Genomic DNA, 22906 nt, shown 5'->3' with positions numbered 1-22906 from the left:
TTTGCTTCTTAAATTCATGTGTTTCTAGGAGGTATGTGAGTCATCCTCATTTACAGAGCATCACCACTCCTGTCAACCCCTTTACACAAGGCAGTGCAGGGGCAGCTACAGCAGCTGTGCAGTCTTAGAGCCCCTGTTGAAGTTTGTACTTACCTTTTTCAGTTTTCTGTTCTTTTGTTTCAAGCAGCTTTCATCTCCATCCCCTCCAGTAAATATTTCAATTGTATTGGCAGATGAGGTTTAAGACTGATAACTTCTGGTTTATAGGTGGTAAATGATCTACCATCCCTGATTCTGGGGGGGAGAAAGAGGTCGGAGGGAAGATCCAAGTTTTAGCAGCTTTCAGTCCTAATTTTATTGCCTCAGCTGAGTTGATCTCTTGAGGAATTGAAGCCTGTCAGTCACACAATCAGGAACCACTTGTTAGGACTCTGAGACTGTCTGCTCAGCCCCAGAGATGACAAAAGGAAATACCTCCTGCTGTCTTGTCAGCAGTTTGTATACCCTGATTCAACAAACATCTGTAAATGACTGAGCTGCTATCAAAATGTTTTAGCCTTCCAAAATACCACAGTAGTCTACTTCTTGTCCCAGAATTAAAAGACTACAACCAGTAAGTTTCTTTTTCTTGGCTGTAGTTGGTGCCAAGTATTCATAAACATCAAAGAACATTTCTGCTAAAGATCAACTATTGCACTTTGATTTTTTTTCCTTTTACATTCACTAACTTCATCTTCCCATCCAGTGGATTTTTCTGGCTGTGTCAGACATTCTTTCACCTTATGGAAGAACAACTTTTCCACACATGCAATAGTATTTGGGCAGGATGCATGAATGTTGGTCAGGATGAAAGTGATTTTCCACAAAGACTTGCTTCACTGAACTAATAGTACCCTTGTAAAGTGAGAGTATGGCTGGCATTTTCAGAATTACCTGTATTATATAGAAGGATGAAAATCACAATTTTTTTAAGGAGGAAAGAAACCTGTACTCTCTTCTCCTGTCTTTATGCATTTGTGGAGACCAAAGTCCATCCTGTCAGCTCCACTGCAGAAGTCAGCTGCATGCCATGATCATCACCTAAAAAGCTACTCTGATTAATTTCTGGTGAACTTCTCACCATCATTTTCACCTTCTGAGGAGAATCTAGCCTAAACTTAGTTTTCAACCTTTTTTGATTTATGGATGCCTGAGCAATACTTTCTTATGCAGTCTTGTCCCCACTATATTGAATTTATGCACTCTTTTAACAGTCACTTCTTTTCTATAGTTACATATCTCATATTGCCTTCCAGGATATATGATTTATCCAAAAAGAACTGGTCAAGTGCAGCCAAGGGACAACATGTGAAAACCAAGCCTATGTCCAGTTTATTCTAGCTGAAGGAGACAACCAGCAACCAAGATACTAAAATGAAACATGTGTCTTTGGACATTTTTTGGCCAGGATTTTTGCCAAGGCCCTTCATGCAACTCTCTTTGTTTAGGCAAAACCATTGTTCAGATCTCATTTCTGTTTCACTTCAGTATTCACTATCCAGCATTTTGCCTTCAGCTCTGAAAACTTTTGCTTTGAGGCCACCCTGACACCTCTGGGATGAGGATCATTCTATCTTGATGTCACATAGTCTATCTCAGTAGCAGGTGAAAGGAGGATGCAGAGCAAGCTACCAAAGGTGGGCAGACACACAAAAAGCTTATTTCATTCAAGAAAAGAGTAGAACTTACTTTCTTCATATTGAAAAAGGAACTTTTGGAGGCAAAAGCAGTGTGACTATATTGTGAAAAGTGACTAATGAATGATTATTCATTATTTATAAAAGTGCAAAACTAGAGGTATGCAATTAAACTAGTAAGCAGTAGGCCTTAGACAAATCTAAGGGTTAGACCTGGTATTTGCCTTATTTTCTAAGACTTTCCAAAGAATCAACTGCTCTGTACTGCTGAACTGGTAGGCTTGCTTTTAGGAACCAATTCAGTAGTTCTTGATCTTTATTCATACAAGAGGGTGTCCTCCATTCAGTTGTAGCTGAGTCAGGGCAGTCTGACTTTATTGCCACTTCCATTGTTTGAAAGAAATTCATGGCTTTGGGTTTTACACAGCAGTGAAGCTTTTATTGGCATACAGAGCATACATGTTTCTTTACAGTGGTGATTCCATTGCTCAAAACAGGCAAATGTGTGTTCTTGCTAGTAGCAGTCAGTTGTTTCATTACACATCCCAGTGAAGAATGGAGGGCAGGTATGAAACCATCCTTATGGCAGAGAAGAAAAAAAATCTCTAAAGACACAGAGGTATTCTTAGAATTATAGATTTTTCTCTCCCTGATCAAGCAGGCTGTTTGGGTCAAAGATCTAGAGCAAATTCCCCACAGTAATGTTAGCTTAAAAAACCAAACAAACAAGAACAAAACAAAGCAAAAAAAAAATTAAAACCCACTTCTCTTGCCTGCTATGCTGAGTAGCTGTAAACATTTTTAAAAACAAACCCAGCTTAGACCAAAGCTGACCAATATGCCTTCCAGCTTCAATTATCACAGATCATTTCTAAGCAAAACTGACTTGAGAGAACATAGCTACTGAAGATAATTCATTGCATGGTGGCAATTCAGTCCCATCTTGGTCTCCTCCACAGTTTCACACATGCACGGATGCACTCCAGAAGATTAGTTCTGGGCAGTGAAATCTTGTGTCCTTTCTGCAAACAATGACCATGACCTCAGCTCCTTATTGTGAGTCCTTCTCACCCCTACTCATCCCATGCTGTGAGGTATGAAGCAACCAGGCAATGTGAAGCCTGCCAGCACTGCCTGCCTGGGCAGGAAGAGAGAAAATAACTGCTTTCTTGAATACTAACATTCTTACTGCCATTGTATTCTGTAGATTTACTGTTTTCTGCATTCCTCGTTTTTCTCAAGTGACTGCCTTAGGCCCAATTGATCATCCCCAAATAGGTCAGTAGCATGGATGCACCCCCTGGATTTTTGCAGGAAGCAGCTGCCTGAAACTTCTGTCTAGACCTCTTTGGTTCTACCCTTTCTTTCTCCTCAGAGTTTACAGACAAGATTTGCTGTAACAGTAATCTCATCTCTGAAAAAGAATTTCCATATCTTGTGGTCAGAATAGGTTTAACTACTGAACCTATTCAAATATTAATAGGGTTAAGGGTTTTGTATAATTCTTACTGAAATGCTGTAGATATGAGAAAGGTATGTTGTAAGACTTAATTCAACTAAAAAAAATATTTATTAGATCAATGCAACTGTTTGCACAAGTGCTGCAGATACACATTTTATGGATTACTAAGAATAACTTCTGAAGGGTAAAAAACTCATATAAATGTTAATTTCTGAGGAAGGTAAACTGAGGATCATCATGCTTGTACAGACCTTGTATTCCTGACTGACTTCCCCTACCCCCAGAAGAAGTCACCTCAGAGTTTGTATGGACAAATATAATTCTAGCAACACTAATCTACATGTTGTCCCCACCGCAGCCAGTCATTTGTACTATATTCAGAATTTTGCTCAAGATTAGGAAACAGCACTTTGAAAAGATCCCAGTTACTGATAATCCACATTTTTAATGTAAGAACTCCTTTAAACAAGTCGAATCTTGCTGATAGATTTCACAGCTGCAGGGTAGTTAGCACCAGGTTATTAGTGTGTTGGTACTGCTGATTCGTGTCACAGCAATGCTTGGGCTGAGCAAGGAGAGACAAAGTGATCCCAGGGAGTCTGATAAGTAACCTCAGCCCCTGGAGTTGTAATGAAAGCAGTAACTGCAGAGTTGTCCTTTGATGTTCCTGATGAGACCTAATTGGTGTGTGCCTGCTGAACAGACCTCTTTCTTCTTGGGCTTTAAAGAAAATAATTATAAAAGTACTTTTAAATTAGTACAATGAAGACCAAAGGTAGGATACATATGCTTAACTTTGGACATCTACAGGAGAAGCATCCATAGCCAAGCTACTCACTGGCTGTGCCTTAGTGACAGAATGGAGGGGGGAAAAGCAGTCATTAAATCTGACCTTTTCATATATTTACTTTAGGACGATCTGTGTTGTACCTTGGTCTCCCTTGGCTGTATTGGCAATTTCCACAGATGACACAAATTATCTGGAGTGTCTGTCTCAGGTCTAGATGTCTGTGTTTTGACAGATGATTGCCACTCAATGTGTACAGTATAAAGCTTGGTGTTTGTTTGTGAGCTTTGTATATGCGTATGAAATGTAAATAACTTAGTTAATGCTAGAAAACCTAATTTCAGATTATCTTGAATGCAGCATTAGTGAAACAATAAGGTGATCTTTTGAGGATAATGGAAAGTACAGTGTTTAAAGCTACCTGTTGGCATGCTTTTCCTTGTAGGTTGGCACTGCTGAAGAAGAGTGGTGAAGAAGATTGGAAGAGCAGGCTCAGCAAAAAGCAGGAGTATGCAAAAGTGCCTGTCGCTGATCGTAGTGCACAGATGCAAGAAGTTGAGCAGCTGTTGAAGAAGGTAACTCTGTCCCCGTTTGGGAAAAACATCTTGCTTGAAATGCTTTTGTTTCTTGAAGATGCATCCAACTAGACAGGCATGCCTAGTATTAGCTGCTAGCTCCTGCTACTCCTCTTGTCAGGCTTGTTTAAAAAACAATTCTCCCAACATGAGGGATTATTTAATGAGAATGTCTTTGCTGTCCTGGGATGTGTAATACTGGTTACAGTGTCTTCACATCAGGAGATAATGAATTAGTAAGTGGGTCTGTAAGGCTTCTGCAGCATGTACAGGTATAATGACTCAAGCCCTTTCTCCTGTCCCACTTCCCTTTCCCCCTTCCATGCCCCCACACTGAAATTACCTTAATACTTAGTTCAGATGTTTTCTTATGTATGAGGGTGAGTTTGTAAAAATGTCACATTCCTAACACTGTGTTATCTCCGTGTGTACACTGGGTTTTTGACCAGTAATTTTGAGTCCTAGAGCCATGGAGGTCATACAGGTACTAGAACTTTCATGAACCAGTTGGCTTTTGGTTATCTTGCATGATCTTTGGTGTTTGTAAATAGCCAGAACTAGCAGGACTAAGATTTTATCTGTCTTACAGCAGGTAGTGAATGGAGAGAGAGATGGGCAGCAAGGCAGAGGAAAGGGTGATCCACATTGTTAGCACATTCTGATTATGTCTATACATAAGTAAATTAGGTTGCCCAGCAAGAGTGGCTCTCTAAATCAGAATAATTACTGCTGAGGACCTGCTACCTGTGCCATGCTTGCTTTCAGTGAAATTTTGTTTCAGACTAAATTTAGTTTGGTCCTGTGGCCTGACTGCCTTTAGCAGCAGTGGTGTTACTATGGGGACCTTGGAGTGCTCTTCAGGGCTTGGTTTCAGGCAAGAGTGTGTGCATTCTGCAATGTGAACCAATGTGCAGAAAGTGAGGATAACTGGAAGATTTGCTTCAAAATGAGCTGTCTCCTGGCTGAAAGTGCAGGACCAATGTAGGCTTGTTTCCTCTCTCAGTCAGATGAAATAAGCTGTCTCAAAAGCCTTTAATTTCTGAAGGAGTACTTCACAGAGGACAGGTGAAAATAAAACCTGTGTTACAAAATTTACTAGTGGGGACAGTAATCTTTGGATCCAAATATTTAGTTGTGAAAATACTGCTTCCACTAATTAGTATAGGCAAACAGTTACAAAAAGTTTCCTGTTCCATCAGTGCATTACAAGTAAAGACACAGTTTGTCATTATTGAGGATGAATCTGTACTTGAACATGTGAGTCATCAGTCGTGTTAAATGGACAGAAAAGAATAAAGCTGATTTTTGCAGTTTGGTTTATGGGGCTTGTTTTGGTTTTGCCCTGTGGACTTGTTCAAAAATCCAGCTGCTAGTTTGAAAGACGTCCTAAAGCAAAAATAGTTCCAGAGAGGAAAGCAAAATTGTGGTCCATTTTTAACAGGCTAGTCTCCAAAATGACAACTGTTGAGATCAGATAACAAATGTACTCCAGCTAAAGACAATGGGGTTGAGAAAAAGCTTTAAACAGCTGCCAAGATTTAGGCAGAGACAAATCCTTTGTTCTCTCTCCTCACCCCTCAGCACCCATATCCTCCCTGCTGTGTTACCATGTGCAGCAACTTCACTCAGCAGAGCACCAGTCAGGCTTTTAAAGCAAGTAAGGGAGCATGAAGTGCTTGAGGGATACAGGCTTTGAAGTGACAGTGCCAGCAGGGGAGTCTCTGTGACACTGGGTCACCCACTCTGATAGTCCATATTAGCTCTTGGCTATTTAGAGCCTAAATCAAAGGATTTTCATGTCTGCCTATGGATGAAAACTTGGGTGTGTAAGATACACAATTCCATGAACTATATTGATGTTTGGGATGCTGATTCATTATGTGATACATGAGAAATATATAAACCTTTACTAAGGTGACCACACTACTTAGAAGACATGATGTCAGCTGCCCTTAAACCTAGATATACTGGTTTTGATAAGTAATCAGTGTGGTGGCTGTTATCCCTTGAGGACCATGAAGCACTGGACTATTGAAGTCTGATTGTAGAGCTTTGAGACTTTGGTGTACTTGAGAATCTTAAGTGTTTTCTATTGCTGGATTATAGTAAAAATTGTATTAATTATTGAATTTTGAGCTAATCAGACAATTTCCATGCCAGTCATGCATCAACAGCAAGGGTGTGTAAACTTCTGTCATGCCCTGCTGCTTCAAAACAATGCCTGATGTTTTTAGTTGCAGTATGGTGCCCCTATTAATGTAGTCAGACACTTTTTTAGGGTTTTTTGTGTGTCTGTGTGTCTCTCTCTTAAAAAGCTACCTAAATTGTTCTAGAGATTTGATTATTGAAACATAGCTGCAGAAATTAGAAGTTATTAGAGTAGATTTAGATTTCATATAAATAACAAAAGTGGAAAGATTCATACTCTTAACAAAATAGCTACATTAAATAGTGCTGTTTGATCACTTCTAGTCAAAATGCTTCTGCGTGGTGTCTACATGGTGAGAAATTTATCCAAATGTGTTATAGTCATTTGTATGTAGCCTAAACTGAAGAAAAACACCATAAAATTCATGGAAAAGCTGACAGAGCAACCTCAAACAGGGGAAAAAGTTCTAAGGAATTAACTCAAGCAGATACAGATGAGGGGGGAATTGAGATTTACTTGGAGGTCCATCTGTTTTGATGATTGCTGCACACAGGAGGAAAATTTTTTGGAAGTTGTGAGACTTCTTGAGTTATTTATATATATGGTAAAACATATTTGGACAATTCAAAGAATAGCTCTAACATCAGGGGAACAACTGTACACTGATTAATGTCTTACTGAAAAAAAATCCCTTTTCTTTGGGAAAAATATTTTGGATTTAGTATCTTTGTTTTCATCGTCTTAAGCTGGATGGAACACTTGCAGTTTGTTGGATTTCTTCACGAGGAGAAAAATTAATTAACTTCAAAATCTTTCCATAATATCAAAATAGGAAGGTTTACTGGAATAAAAATTTCTATTTTATAGTGAACCATTTTTAACAGAGTCCCTGATTAATGTGATTACCAGCTGCATTGCAGTTGCATTAAAGCAGTGACTGACATTTGAAACACTTAATTCTTACATTATGTTTAAATTGCAGCACAGCACTGGTGTTAAAGGCTAGGGCTCAACAGTCATTTCAAAATTACTCAGAGATGAAATGTGTAAAAATCTTAGCGAGGGTAAGCCCTTGAAAAGTGACTTTTAAGTAAAATACTAGTCTTTTGCTGTGGTAATAGTTTTATCTATTTTATATATGGCCTCCACCAAATGCTTGTATCACATTCTCATCAAAACTGCAACTAATTATTAGGCTTCATTTTGAGCCACTCTAATAAGCTGCATTTATCCATCCACTGTGCCATGTTCCCCATTTGCTTTAACCTACAGAAAGGGAGAAGAATTAAAGCTGATAAAGCCATGTCTAATCAGCTTTGGGTAAGCCCAGCTCTGGGGCAGGGTTTATTCGTAGGCTGTGTTTAGAATGGTGAACTCACCTTCACTGAGTACTCTGGGCTTAGCAAATCCTTCCAGATGGCTTTTGAGTCTCCCAGTTTCAGCAAGCATTCTTTCCTTTCATCCAGAAAATAGATGACTTGCTGTTTAGCAGGGTCTGATTAAACTTGCAGCAGAATGATTCACATTGTGGTTGACATGGTTCATCAATTTAATGGTGCATGAAAACAGAGACATATAAAAATTATCAGCATACAATAAGTGTATCTTCCAGCTGTGCTGTTTTGTTCTGTGTCAGGTTGATATTGTTACTAACTTGGATAATTCCTGCATGGAATGGCTTTGGTAAACATGCTGTTGTATTATCACAACATTTTTGATCTCTGCTTTCCAACAGGGAAAACATTTCTAGAAGATCAAAAGATTCAGTAAGAAATAAGGGAAAGAGGAATTATTTCTCCCCCATTTCCATTTCTGGCAGTCCAGTTCTTCTCTAATTCCTTTGCTCTGCTTCTGTCCTTGTCATAGGAACCTGTATATGCTTCTACTTACTCTCCTGTTATACCTGCTCTTCATAAATTTCATCCTTTTCTACCTATTAATCAGGTGAGCAAAAGTTTGCACAATTTAAATGCTCAACAATTTCAAGTAAGCACATTTTAACAGTGTTTTTTAACATATGAAATTAATAATCCTCTTAACTGATTAACCAACTCAGTAAATGTAGCTTTAAAAGGAGCATAATGGTATGCCACTATGCTGTGTACTCTTCTTCAATATACATTATGCTACTATTTCTCTTATGGTTACTTTTCTAAAAATTCTGTATCTGTTTTAGACTGTATAGGTGAGAAAGTAAAGGAAGAAAACATTATTTGATTTATTATAATACTGAATATTTGTAAGTTGCTAAAAAGAGTATATAAAAGGAGTAGTATGTAACTACACTGCATTTATGAGAATAAAATGCTGTGTACCCTGACCTCCCTGTAAGTAATGTGCATGTACAATGTAAGACATAACATCATCTACTTTACTGACTGTAAAAAAACTGCTTTTGTTCAGAGGTGACTTTCCCATAGTGCTTTTCCCTAGTCTCTGTGTAAAGGAATTCTGCCTTGGCATGTCCTGCTTCTATTCTCTGACTATCCAATCTTCCTGCTTCTCTCTTTCTTCCTTTAAGGTCTGTAGTACTAGTTTGAAAGAATCAAGCTCTCTGATTTCTGATGACCGTCATCCTTGGAGATGGAAGGTGAAATGCTATATAAACTTTCTATTTAATTTTTGGAGGGAGGAGTGAGACAGGAAATTATACTCAGATTCCTAAAGGAACTTGTGGCAGTAGAGTTAACTTGGTGTTTGCTTAGGAATAGAGTTCTGCTGCTGTTCCAGTTAATGTTAGAGAAGCTTCATGTGAAGTGTTCCTCAACATCATGTCTGTACCTTTGCAATTCCATCACAGACAATTTGAAGAATTAATAGATAATGAGAAATACAAACTTTCTACAGCCAGAGCAACATTACAAAGTTGTCTTTGAGCAGTGGAATACTAAACCTTGACCTGAGCAAACTGTACATAGTTCCCATGATGAAAAATGCAAAGGTAGAAGTGGGCAAAGAAACAAGCTGCAGAAAACCACAAGAAAACAAGGAGAGCTCACTGGAAGGTCTCAACAGATCTATGCAAATCAAATTCTGCTGTATTACACCTCCTTGTCCCTTGCCTCCCAGCTCACACTTGTGGTTCCTGTACTGCAGTGAATCCATTGGGTTCTTCATTCCCACAGTTTGTGCTGCATGCAGGGAGCTTTCTGACCAGCACTAGATGTGGCCCCTTCTTTAGCATGAACAGGGGAGTGCCTGCCATACCCTCAAAAAATGTGTTGCAGTGCTAGAAAAGACCAATATCATCATCCAACCTGGACAAGCAGTGGGAGAAAGTACAGTAATTTCACGAATACAAGCCGCACCTTTTTGACCAAAATTTTGCTCCCATACCAGAAATGTGGCTTATACGCAGGAGCGGCCAATATGTGAATAATTTTCTGACATTTTCAACCCCGGGAGTGCAAACCAAGTCAGTGCAAACTGCAAAGTCAAGCTCCTGCCAGTAAAACCCGGCATTTACGCGGTTGTTACAAATTGGTTACTCTGTTGCACGGCGGGTGGAGCCGCTCAGCGCAGGCAGCACAGGGGGTGGGGAAGGCGGGGCAGCTCCCTCCTGCTGGCCCCGCAGCTCGGGACAAGGCAGGGGCTCTCTCCTGCCGGCCCCGTGGCCCAGGGGGAGGCAGGAGACTCTGTGCTGCTGGCCCCGCGGCTCAGGGGGCTCCCGTCCCCACGTGCCGCCGCAGGTGCCAGCGGGCTCTGTGCCCCCCCTGCCACCACGGGGCAGCGCCAGGCCAGGGTGAGCGAGCCCAGCGGCAGCGGCAGCTGGCCCCGAGCGGCCCCACCGAGCGGCAGCACCGAGCTGGGCCACCCAGCCCTGCCGGCAGCCCCGAGCCCTCATGGCCCGAGCCAAGCCAGTAAACCCCACCCTGCCGCAGTTCTGTTACTATTTGGCAACTTTGTTGCACGCGGGTCCTCCCTGCGAACAACAGAGCAGCTTATACTCAGGTGCAGCTTATTTATGGACAAAGAACAAAATGTTTGCCAACACCCAGAGATGCGGCTTATACTCAGTGTGGCTTGTATTCGTGAAATTACTGTAATCCCTGTTTCTAACTGTTCTTGCATTGAGTCTATAAATCCTTCCCAGACTGAAAACAGGATCTTTTAGAAAAACATGCAGTCTTAATTCTAAACTGTCAGCCTACAGAAAATTCTTGGCAATATTAAGTAATTTTTCTTATGTTATTTTTCTTACTGTGTTAAATGTAATTCTTAACCCTTTCTTCAGTGAAAATACATACTTATCTGATATAATCTGAGGTAGAATTTTTTTAAAAAATATTTCAGCCCTTTTCTTAAACCTTTTAAAATTGTCAGCATCCTGGGTAGAAGCATGGAGCCTGGAAATTGATGAGTTATTCCAGTAGAGATTATCTGTTCAGAGCAACTTTCCATGGGAGTTTTTGTCTCTCTTCTTTTTTGTCTTCCTAATTGGCTGGGTTGGGGTTTTATTTTGCTTTTCAAATGACATTTCTCTTAAAAGCCGGGTTTAACAGACTTTTCTGATATCCCTTTCCGCCCCCCCCCCCCAACCATTTATGTAATTATCTCTTCTTTATCTGCATTATTCTTCTGTATGGTGGGGTCATCATGAGGGCCTTCTCAGAGGATGAGGCTACATCTTTTGTTTTCCATGTTCATGAAAACATTTGATCAAATTTGGGATGACTCAGATCACTGCATGGCTCTTTCCTGTTTAGAAATAACTTTTCAGTCAGTTAACCATTTTACAGCCTTTAAGCTGCTCTGATATTTTTATATTGCTCAAAAAAACCTGCCTCAGAATGTCATCTGTGATTAACCCAAATATATTAAAGAAATCAGAGGTAACTGTGTTAATATATTTAATCATGCTTGAGCTCATCAAACTTACCATTTTGATTAAACCTGTTTTCCATAATGCCATGTGGAATGTCATTAATTATGTGCCAGTGATTTGATTCTTCATTGATTGTCTTTGCAGCAGTCTTTCCATGGGTGTCTGGAACAGCCCACAGCTTGTGTGACCTGTTCCTACATGCTTTAGTTTTATTTCCAAATATTGTCCACATCTGAGCTTTTATCCTATTTATTTTCCCATTTCAAAGCTTTTTTTAAAAATTCATTCTTGTGATTTGGGGCATCTCCTTTTCCAACTATTTTTTCTAAGGTATCCATGAACACATCCATCTATTGTACACAATAAATTAGAATATTTCATTGAAACAACCACTTTTTAAATTAAAAAATAAAATGCATTGGAGCTGTTTTATTCCTAAATTTTTATATGTAATTTTTATTTATTCTTGATGTAGAAATTTTGGTTTGACCTTTTTACAGCTGCAAATTTGAGGTTCTTCTTTCATATAATAATTTGGATTTTTTAAACTTAGAAATAAAATTTGGACTTAAAAGCTTCTTGAGTTTTAGCTTTCTTAACATATTTTCTCCCAGCTAGAATGTGCTTTGACCAGTTAATTCCTCCACAAATGCTCCATGTGGCAATTCTGAAAGCTTTCTAAACGGTTCCCAACTAGCAGATGGATTTTTTCTGAAATTTCTTTTGACAGTTGCATTGGCTCATATTAGCTTTCTAGCTATAGAAAATTATTATTTATTTAATCACAGCATATACTTCTGTTTTTCAGCAGGACTGTTAAGGGAAATGAAGCTGATCGGGAATTGCTTGGTGTCTATTTAGTTTATAATTTTTTAGTTCATTTGTTCATTAATAGATTAAGGTAGCAGTGTTCATGGATTAGGAAGAGATCTAGTATGGAATTACTCCAAATTCTGTAACATATGCACCCATTCTGATTTTTTTTTCTTTGGGGGTGGATCAGGGGGAGGGTAGGAACTTGGAAGAGGTTTTGCCCAATGGAACAGCTTGAAATCTTCCATTAAAAAAAGTAAAGTTTGTTTCTCCTGCCCAACAGCTGTTTTCTTTAATCCTTTGACACAGCTCCAGAATTACTGACAATCTGTCTGGTAATTCATGTGTGTGGTAATTTCTAGGTCTGCATCTTCAGAGTTTTCAGTAGCTCTGTAGACTCTGAAGCATCAGGTATTTGCTGGAGACAAAATCCAAAATTAAGACTCCTGTAAGTTTAAAAACCCAAACCCAAATCCATATGATTTTACTTCTTTTTGTCTCTCCCTCACTTCCCTCATATTGTAATGGGAGTCAGCATCCTTACTAAGTTAAAAGTATTTGTTTTGTGTATTAAATTTTACCTGTGGCTTCACTAGGTATTTATTAATTTCCTGCCCAGGTCTCCTTTAATATATTGTTGTGGGTTTTTCTACCAATTTTTCATCCCAGAGCTGGCTGTGCTGACACTGGAATGGGTAGAGACTGGAAGAAATGAAAGAGTTTTTCTTTCATTTCTTCAGTGTTTTTCTTCAAAGCATTCAGAGACTTTGACAGATGAGGAAATGATACTGAATAGACCTGTATGTTGTTATTTCTACTGAAAATTTTGGAGTTCTAGGGAAAAATCAGAGTTTTTAATCTTGATTATCATGGCTTGCAGTCATATTGTCTGGCAGTCTGGCTGTCTTTCCTGATAAATTGAGAGGAAGGCTGCAGAAATATATGGAACTAGAGGGGAATAGTGGAGGGCTCTTATGGTCCCAGTCCTTGTACAGATAATTTCTTGGCTTGTCTTCATTATTCTGGCTGATGTCTACTGATCCTGGTAAATGCTGAAAGCTGCAAATTCTCTATATTAGAATGTCCCCTGCAGTCACAATAGTTTTTATATAAAATGCCTTATTTAGTTCGATTGATTTTTAAGAAAATAAAAAATAATAATATCTTCTTTGTATTTTGAAAGGAGAAGAATGCTTATGTTCACAAGTTTGTGCATACTTTCACATTTCCCTTCTATTGTTCTCTGAGCTAGAGCAGTATTAAAGCTTAAGATTTTGGTTTTTTTCAATTCTAGCAGCTAGTTGTGAAGAAAAAATGATTAATAGCATCAACTTGGAAGTAGTTCTAGAGCTGACAGTCTCATGCACTAAAAATACTTCTGTGTTTGATTTCTATGCTGTGTAATCCCTGAAATGTTGATAGTTTTTAAAGATAAGTATATTAAAGTAATAGTCCTTTGGCCTGACCTAGCTACAGCAGAGTATGTAAGTTCAATTTCTTTCCTGCTAAATGTAGCATCATCAATCCTTCTGTGTGAGAAGAGCACTGAGATATTGCACCTTCTGCTTCTAATCACTCCAGCTGCTGGCTGCCAACCTCTAAAGCAAGAAAGGGAAGCTAAAGGGTGACCTAGGAAAAAAAAGATGGAGTGGTAGAGACAATCATAGTCCATGGAAAAATATTTAGTAGAGCAAGCTGACTTAAGAACTAAGTCCTGGAGAAGTGAGTTACTGCCTGGAGAAGTGAGTTACTGTAAGAGACTTGATTAGGAATCACCCACTGAAGTTATACCACTTCTCTGTTTTTCCCTGTGCCACCTGCAGATTTGCACACCTGAAAACATCTGCTCATAGTCAGTAGTAATCTCATTTGTGTAGCAAGTCCTGGTCCAAAAGAACAAGGCCTGGAAAAAGATTTCATACACAGAGTGAATAGTTTGCTGTGTGTAGAGGAGTGCCATCTGCCCTGGTTGGTAACCTCAAGAGCACAAACCAAACCTGATACTCACAGTGTAATGAGGCAGCAGACAGTGGAGCATCACAGGGTCGCTAAGCTATGTGTGTGACTTCACTTCAGCAGCTTCTTCCCTGCTCCCTTCCCTCTGCACCTGGCAGCTGAAATGTTCAGCCAGTCTTTAGCTATGTCTTTAGCAGTTTTTTTTAAACATCTCCTTCTTTTTTTCCCCTCAAAAGCAAAGAATGTCAGATAACCAGGAGAGTCAAATGACCATTGAGGAGAGGAAACACCTGATTACAGCTCGAGAAGAAGCCTGGAAGTCCAAGGGTAAAGGAGCAGCCAATGACTCCACACAGTTCACTGTAGCTGGCCGAATGGTAAAAAAAGGTCAGTGATGAAATGATCCCAATATAAATAAGACACCTCTTATCTGTCTAGTCAAAATAAAGTCAAACTAAAAGCTATGCAGAAACAGCATCTGTATTTAGCAAGAGGAAGACTGTTTATCTTCAACTGAATATTGTGTCATGAAGCTGTTCACTTTTGTTTCTTGTGGGCGTGGTATTGATCCATTTTGTTCTGCACTGTTGCACTGCCATCCATTTATTACTGGGCTCTGACTGGCTGGTGGAAATCTATCACTTAAACAGGGATATATGTTTTGGTTTTCCTTCTAATACAACCCACAGGGCATGGTTGGATTATTCTTTCTTACTCATTCTTCCTTTGAAATCCCAGCTGCACTGTCCAGAGAATAGTTGTGAAATCGAGTTGTTTCTGTTGCTGGCATTTCCCCCACTCCAGATCACTGGGAATATTTAGCAAACAAGTATTGTTTTCATGGATGCTGTCTTGGACAACAGCTTGAAGTGTTATGTTTGGCTGAATATTCCCTGGTTCTGCAGAAAACCACAGAGTAGAAATTACAAGGGAGCAATGTTGATTTTTTTGGGATCTCTTGAATTCAGTCCCTGTTTCCAGATCTCATCATTCTTCTGAAGTGGACAGGAGTCTCTGAAGGCTGTACATGGTAGGAATGCAGCTGCTCATGCAGCATGCCTGGGGAGATGGTAGCTTTGGCACCTAAACTGATCTCTTGTGTTTAATGAATACTAGGGTTTGGGTTGTTACAAGGACTTGCTTATTAAACACAACAATGAACCTGAATTAAATTATAATCATTAAAAAAAAGTCATTGTAGGGCAAGGGCAATACTGCAACTGGAGTAACTGCTTGCAATCCAAGCCACAATCTTTTGGCAGACAAATTATAAATAAACAGTATTAGGAATTACCTCTGTTAGTAACATATTTTAGCTCCTGCTTACATTTTACATGGTTTTGCTGCTAGAAATGACAGCTGGTCACTATTTAAAGAGTTCTTTTGTGGAGGGTCACCAAGAAAAACTGTTTAGTTGTCCACAGACCTGCTCTTTGAGATTTTTTTTTGTTTTTTTTGCAAATAGATTGGTCTTTGGAAAGGAAAAGAAGGTGGTAGCATTTGCTCTTCTTAATGAGAAAAAAATATATATATATCTTGAAAGAATCTCTTTAGGTGCTATGATCATTCTTTTGAAGAAGCAACAACAGTACAATCAATAAAAGTAGCCCAAGTGGGATTTTAGTTAGATGTGTACTGGTTTATATCCTGAAATAAATTATCATTATGAATTTTTAATTTAAGAGATTATGAGAAAGCAATGCTTTGTTATATGCATGTGCACAGATGCTGTATTTTAATTGCTTCTTATGGCTGGAAATTAATCAGTCCTAATTGGAAGGTGATCCTTTCCTAAGCAGTTCTCAGTGTGGTTTTGTGGATTACGTGCTGATAGAGCTGCTTAAGAGCTGTGTCCTCTTGAAGGTATCTTGAAAAAGGCTTTTCCCATTGACTTAAAACCTGCTGGAATTCTGAGTCTCTTAGTTAACAGGGGAAAAAATGGTGGGAAATCTACCTAATTATATTCTGTTGTGGGTCTATATTCCAAATTTAATTTGGTGTTTAATGATTATGACAATTATATGGCTAGGACTTGCAGTAAAGATAGTGAAAACATGTTTGGTATATGTTTTCCCAATACAAGATTGGTTTAATCTAATCAAAATGACTAAAGGCTTAAACTTACATGGCTCAGTAATTAGTAAACTATGGGCAAGTGGAAAATAGATGATAGAGAAAAGTGTGTCTGTTTCCCCATTTACTGAAAGTCTAGGCAACAAAAGTTAATAGGTGCAATTCTTTGCCTCAGTATGCTTTTCTACCTAATAAAACCCACAACTCCTCTGGAGTGCAGTTCTCTTACTAAGGCAGTGTAGATTCACATGAAAACTGAAACTAAAAAATCCATAATTATTTTATCCACTGGGCCCAGAATAAATTGCTTTATGATAGTTACTGATAAGTATGGAGGAGAGTACAACAAAAGGAGAGAGTAGTGCTTGATATGGTAGAGACTCTATCTTCCATTTCTTCTTCAATTTCCATGTGTTCCAAAAAACCCAGTGGGGCCCAAGAATTACTGTGAAATCCAGGGACAGCATTCACAAGTCAGATGCATCCTGTTATGTGTATTAGTAGAGATGTGCTTAAATTTAAAAAAAGGGAATAAGAGGGTGGTGTTGGTGAAGGTGCCAAGCAAGATCATGGTGACTTGCCTACTAAACATGTAATTTTGTTCAGAACACTTCTGTGTTTTTAAAATGTAGCTTGTGGTACAGCTGGAGTCCAAAATGTAGAGTGAATGAACTGCTGCTAATTTGAAAAGGAGCAAAATTACTATATTCCAGAGAAAGCCTATATCTTGTGTTAGCTTGCTAAGAGACACTTGGAAATGAAGCTTTGTTCTTGTGAATGGGGTGGTTTCTGAGGCTGCTGTTGGTTAACAGAGCAGGCAGGGCCCTCTGCCATCTCTAGTACAACAGCTGGGGAGGCTGGGGAAGTGTGCTGCCCTGTAGGAAGTAGCCAGGCTCATCTGCTTTCCCCAGATATCTTCTCTGTTGTCACTGCTGGAAGCACAGGCTGGCTCATGGCTGCATTTCCCATGTTCTGTGTCCCTGTGCAGGCCTGGCTTCTCCAAGTGCACTGACACCAGTGGCATCCCCTTTCCGGCAGAAGTCCACCACTCCAGTTACAAAACCCTTGGAAGGTAAGGAACAAAAACGGCTGAAATACCTTCAGCCTTATTTACTTCAGTCAATTAACAGGTTTTACTTTCTGGTTTCCTTAGAAATTGAAGCCAGGCCTGATATGCAGCTGGAATCAGATATGAAGCTTGACAAGTTGGAGTCATTCTTGGGAAGGCTGAATAACAAAGGTTGGTAGAGTTACGAAGGGTGGCATTGTATCTGCTCTCTGACTTTAGTAAATCCATTCAAGTGCCCCTTAGTTAAAATATCTGTTAGCAGAAATGGAATATTTCTTTGCTCAGACTACAGTTACTGATAATTTTATTTTTGTGATTCAGTCTTTGCTAAATTTTAAGAAGACAAGCCTGTTGCAATTGTATTACAAATATACAGTAGAATAAATCACAGAGGCCTGAATAACTTTCTTAATTCTCTAAAAACAATGTGCATATTCTTCTGTAGGGCAAAACTTCGTAAGAGCACACAGCCAGTCTGAACCATATTGCCATATACAGTGAAACATCTTTAAATATAGTTTAGTCTATTAAATCAAAAAATGATACTAAGGTGCTCCCAAGCACAATTCAATTTCCTGCTCTTTTGAAAATTGACTCTCTGTAGCAGCTCATCAGCTTCCTTGTACAGCCTGATGGCTATTTATATGAAGCCCTCTACAGCTGTCTGGTGTTTCCATCTCATATGTCTGTCCTCCATTTTTAAGACAAAAATCTTCATGGGATTTGTAGTGTAACAGACACCATAAACAAATTTATTCACAGTTCTGTACAGGAGGCACTAGTGTAGGATAATGACTGTACCACACTTACTAGTCTGAAGTAGTGACTTTTCCCCTTGTGATTCTAATATTTTCAAAGGCAGGAATTACATAGTTGGGGGCAAGATGGAATATACCAGACCCTAAAATGCTTACATCATCATACTATAGCAACTCCTTTATAGTGTCTAAGTTTTCATTTAGACATATTTCCCTACCATTTTGTGTAATGATTATTGCATTTGAGTAGCAGTTACACTGTTTTAGTATTCTTTATCAACACACTTTTCTACCATCAATTTAAAAAAACTATCAACAAAAACCAAAATACCACCACACCAGAAAACAAAATTACTCAGACAACTACCAGAGTTAGAAACTAGTATGATTATTTACTGGGTGAGGTGTTTTTTTCCTGCAGTTGCTGGGATGCAAGAGACAGTGCTGACAGTTACAGGAAGATCTGTGAAAGAAGTGATGAAGCTGGATGATGATGAAACATTTTCCAAATTTTATCGCCATGTGGATTTCCCTTCCTCCTCAGTGCCTTTGGACCTTGATGAGGACTTTGATGCCATCTTTGATCCTTATGCACCAAAGTAAGAATTGCTTTTTCCCCATTGTTTTGAATGCAGACACAAGGGCAGTGTTCAAAATGTTCAGCTCTATGTCATCTTGTAGGTATCTAAGCACTGGGCACATCCATTTCTTCTGAAATCATTCTAGACTTCTTCATAGTCCATTTCTTCTGAAATCGTGCTCCTGCCAGAATTGAGGAACTGATCCTGATTTCTTGTCATTACATGATTCTGACTAGAAAAATTAACTGATGTTTATAAACACTACTTGTTTTTCAGGTTGACATCTTCTGTAGCAGAGCACAAACGTGCAGTCAGACCAACGCGCAGAGTCCAGTCCTCAAGAAACCCCCTGAAAATGCTTGCAGCAAGACAAGATATTCTTCATGAGTACACTGAACAAAGACTGAATGTTGCCTTCATGGAGTCAAAGCGAATGAAAGTAGAAAAAAGTAAGCTAGCAGGATGATTTGTACAAGACACCATCTTGCCTTTTTAGTGAAAAAAATCCCAGTGCAAAAAACTGAACTGAAGGAATGAAACTCATTCTCTGAATGGCAATAAATTGGTTGAGGTATAAGGTGAAATGTAGACTGTCTAGGAGGCCTGGAGAGAAGGGCATGTGTGACTTCCTCAGGAAAAGCCACCCAGAGCCACCTCCTGTACAGAGATTTAATTGTTTGTTTTTAGCACAGTCACCTTGTGCAGAGAGGGAGAGAGAGCCAGGATGCCTTCAGGGTGTGCAGGGTGAGGACAGGAGATCAAGGAAAGCAGATCCAACTTTGTCATGCGAGGGTGAGAGCTAGCCAGAATAGATGAACTTTTGTGCAGGTACACTGGCCTCAATTTTGGGTCCTTATTTTCTCTCAGAAAATGGAATTAGCCTTCTTGACTCCTTACGATTAATTTCCATAAAGGATCAGTGCTTTGTGGCAGGGCTTATACAAGGTGTTTTACTTGTAGAGTTGCTTTCTCCTGACAACCAGACAGCGAAGACATCATTGTAAAATTTATTCAAAGATTTATCAAGCCACTCTTATGTTTTGGGGTACAAGTTTTCCTTATTACACCTGAGTAAAGAAAGATCATCCTTAACAATTGATTGTATTGATGAAAACACTAACTATATCTGCAACAATTTGTTGCAATCTCATGAGAAGGATTTTGTTGAGTTAAAAATTCATAAAGTGTCTTGTTTTTGGTTGAGCAATAAACAAAAGTAGCCAAGAATCTGGGCTGTAAGTTTACAGTAAAACATGAGTAAGGGTGTTGCATCACACTGTCCCAGCCAAATTTTAAGGGAATTACAGTTAATTAGCCTTGTCTCTGTGCTGTCTTCTATTATTAATTACTTACAAGGCATTGAAGATCTGCACAGCACTTCACAAAACATTGGGTAGGATGGCTCCTAGCAAAGTTGGTATTTCTGCCAAATAGCATAATTCTGACATTGGCAGTGTACTCTTGGATGATATCTAGAAATTTACATAATCCTAAACCCACAAATCTTTTGGGCTAGTGGTTAATCTGAGTTCAACCTGCCTTTGCTGTTGCTGTGGAGAAGAAAAACTGGAAATAATGGGGAGAAATTATTTTCTTAATGCAACAACCAGATTTTTATTATAATATTGTTAATTTTACGTCTGTCTGCCTGTCTTTCCTCTAATTTCTTTTTATGTACAAGTGTCCACAAATTCAAATTTCTCAGAAGTAGCACTTGCTGGCCTGGCAAGCAAAGAGAACTTCAGCAACATTAGCCTGCGAAGTGTCAACCTAACAGAGCAAAACTCTAACAACAGTGCAGTGCCATACAAGAAGCTAATGCTCCTGCAAATTAAAGGTATGTTGGAACTGCTTTTACTTTCCATAAATAGTAGGCTAAATGTAACATATGGGAGTTGCTACCAAATTTAGATGCTTAGCTTGTTCTAGATCTTCAGGTCAAGATTTATATCCAAAACCTGCAAAAATAAGTTATTGTTAAAAAGTTAAACCTTACAAATAGGTTGGCATTGGTCCACTGGTGTGTGTTTCTCAAGGAGAAAAGAGAATATTTCAGAAATTCTGGCTATCCTCTGTAGAAATTTTTAACTGCCCCATTCTTCCAGTGCTCAATATAACTTGGAAGTGACATGGCAGTGTTCTTGTTCCACTTCCCTTTACTGTGCATAGTAGCATACCTGATTCTGCAAATACCTAGGTTTTGGAAAGAAAAATTCCTAAAATTCTTAAATTTTTAAAACTTTTTATTGCCTACAGAAATTGTGCTATGACTTCACTTAAGCAAATGTGACAGGTTCTGGAATTTTGCTGCTGTCTGCCATTTACTTAATTCATCTCTTTCCAGAAGGACACAGAGTTGTTAAAGCAAGAACAGGAAATAATAGAAATATTAGTTGATAGGAGGCAACATTTATTTTATTTCCTGTGAGTAAACCCTTTTTCCACAGTAGTAGTCTTTTAATTATTCTTAAACAGTCTGTTTCCACATATTTTGCTACATGTGCTGGGATTGTTTGTATTTCATTCAAAACAAATTAGATCGTGGCATTTGATAATAGTGGTTGAAGGAATATAATTAGCTTTGTTTTCTCTTTAGGAAGAAGACATGTTCAAACAAGATTAGTTGAACCAAGAGCCTCATCACTGAACAGTGGAGACTGTTTCCTGTTGTTAACTCCACATTTATGTTTCTTGTGGGTAGGAGAGTTTGCAAATGTCATAGAAAAAGCAAAGGTCAGTACTGTTGTGAGGTTTTATTTATTATTTATTTTTAGAACCATTGAAGTATATGTCTCTGATGAAATTGAGCACTAGTGCCAATTCTCTCAAAAAGTGGCATGTAACTGCTAGTCTGTGACAGGGAGATATACAGGGTTCCTGAAAATATGTTTTAGGTCATGCACTGAATGAAAGCTGACGTTTGTGAAGGAGTGTGTAGCTTGTGAAGCTGCAAGAGAAAAAAGGATATCCTCAGGATACAGACTGAACTAAAAAAAAAAAATAGTCTGAATTGCAGGATGTCCTTTTTATTCCCATGTCCACTGAGATCAGTCTTGCTTTAAGGCAAATGAAAGAATGAATGCATTTCTGTAACATTTTTTTCTAGTGTCTGTTTATTTAGTGCAATAAATAATAACCATTTCTTCTGCTATTTGCTGTATTATATCTCATTTGCCTTCTCACTGAGCAAGAATATTGCACAAGTATTCCAAAGACTTAAGCAATCCTGTTCAGATAACTGTTAATCTCTTAGGCTTCAGAACTTGCAACTTTAATTCAGACAAAGAGGGAACTTGGCTGTAGAGCTTCTTATATACAGACTATAGAAGAAGGAATAAATACCCATACCCACGCAGCCAAAGACTTCTGGAAACTCCTTGGTGGACAGACAAATTACCAGTGTAAGCATTGTTATAGATACAGTATCTGTTTCTCTACCACAATAAAATAGTAGAGTCAGTTCTCTATAGTAAAGATAGTTGGAAGTTAATTGGTTTTTTTTTATTTTTGACAATCTTTTCCTTAAGCTGCTGGAAGTCCTGAAGAGGATGAAATGTATGAAGCCGCAATAATAGAAACAAATTGCATTTACCGCCTCGTAGAGGATAAACTCATTCCTGAGGATGACTACTGGGGAAAGGTGCCAAAATGTACCCTGCTGCAACCAAAAGAGGTATTGTGCCACATACTGCTCCTGGGGTAAGTGCAGGAACATGCAGCTGATAATGATTTGCAGTAACTGCAAATGCTCTGGAGAGGATCACTGAACACTGACTCCTCTGTGTTTCTGAAAGGCTTCTGCACACTTTGCTGTCTAGATTTTGCTGCAGGTCTCAAGAAACTAGTTCACATTCTCTTCAAAGTAAAATATCATTTTAGGAAGTGTAGGTCTTTTTTGTCAACAATGGCTTACCCCAGAATCCTGAAGTACAAACAAAGCAGCACTTTGGAAAAACAAAACAAAATAAAACCTGCTTTTATTTCTAGCCCTAGCACACATTTCCTCTTCCAACATTTACCTATCTAAGTCAGAGTAAGAGCAGGTTTCTAAAATGAAGACATGATGTGTTCTCTTGAAAGTACTGGAAGTCACTGGGGTTTTGTCTGTATTGTGTGTTCTGTCAGCCTTCCCTGGCTGTAGGACCAGACATAGGTCTAAATGTCAGAGAAAAACACTGAAAC

The 22906-nt window shown here is 38.8% G+C and overlaps 1 protein-coding gene across 10 annotated transcripts in view; it reads left to right on the top strand.

Annotated features, from left to right (window-relative positions):
* Nucleotides 1-22906, top strand: part of SVIL (supervillin) — a 99598-nt gene that overhangs the window by 66003 nt on the left and 10689 nt on the right. For 7 of the 10 annotated variants that reach the window (XM_033061866.1, XM_033061857.1, XM_033061849.1 and 4 more), the window contains 12 exons: nucleotides 4371-4500; nucleotides 8516-8593; nucleotides 9171-9239; nucleotides 14480-14630; nucleotides 17305-17388; nucleotides 17470-17556; nucleotides 18565-18742; nucleotides 19001-19173; nucleotides 20406-20561; nucleotides 21321-21457; nucleotides 21978-22125; nucleotides 22252-22397. In XM_033061866.1, coding sequence (XP_032917757.1) covers nucleotides 4371-4500; nucleotides 8516-8593; nucleotides 9171-9239; nucleotides 14480-14630; nucleotides 17305-17388; nucleotides 17470-17556; nucleotides 18565-18742; nucleotides 19001-19173; nucleotides 20406-20561; nucleotides 21321-21457; nucleotides 21978-22125; nucleotides 22252-22397 — 1537 coding nt within the window. The remainder of the gene's footprint in view (nucleotides 1-4370; nucleotides 4501-8515; nucleotides 8594-9170; nucleotides 9240-14479; nucleotides 14631-17304; nucleotides 17389-17469; nucleotides 17557-18564; nucleotides 18743-19000; nucleotides 19174-20405; nucleotides 20562-21320; nucleotides 21458-21977; nucleotides 22126-22251; nucleotides 22398-22906) is intronic. The other 3 variants (XM_033061892.1, XM_033061884.1, XM_033061875.1) reach the window with 1 other exon arrangement.

Source organism: Catharus ustulatus, chromosome 1, assembly GCF_009819885.2.
Source record: "Catharus ustulatus isolate bCatUst1 chromosome 1, bCatUst1.pri.v2, whole genome shotgun sequence".
Taxonomy (NCBI): domain Eukaryota; kingdom Metazoa; phylum Chordata; class Aves; order Passeriformes; family Turdidae; genus Catharus; species Catharus ustulatus.
The sequence above is the reverse complement of the archived record's forward strand: the minus strand, read 5'-3'. Positions and strand labels throughout refer to the sequence as shown.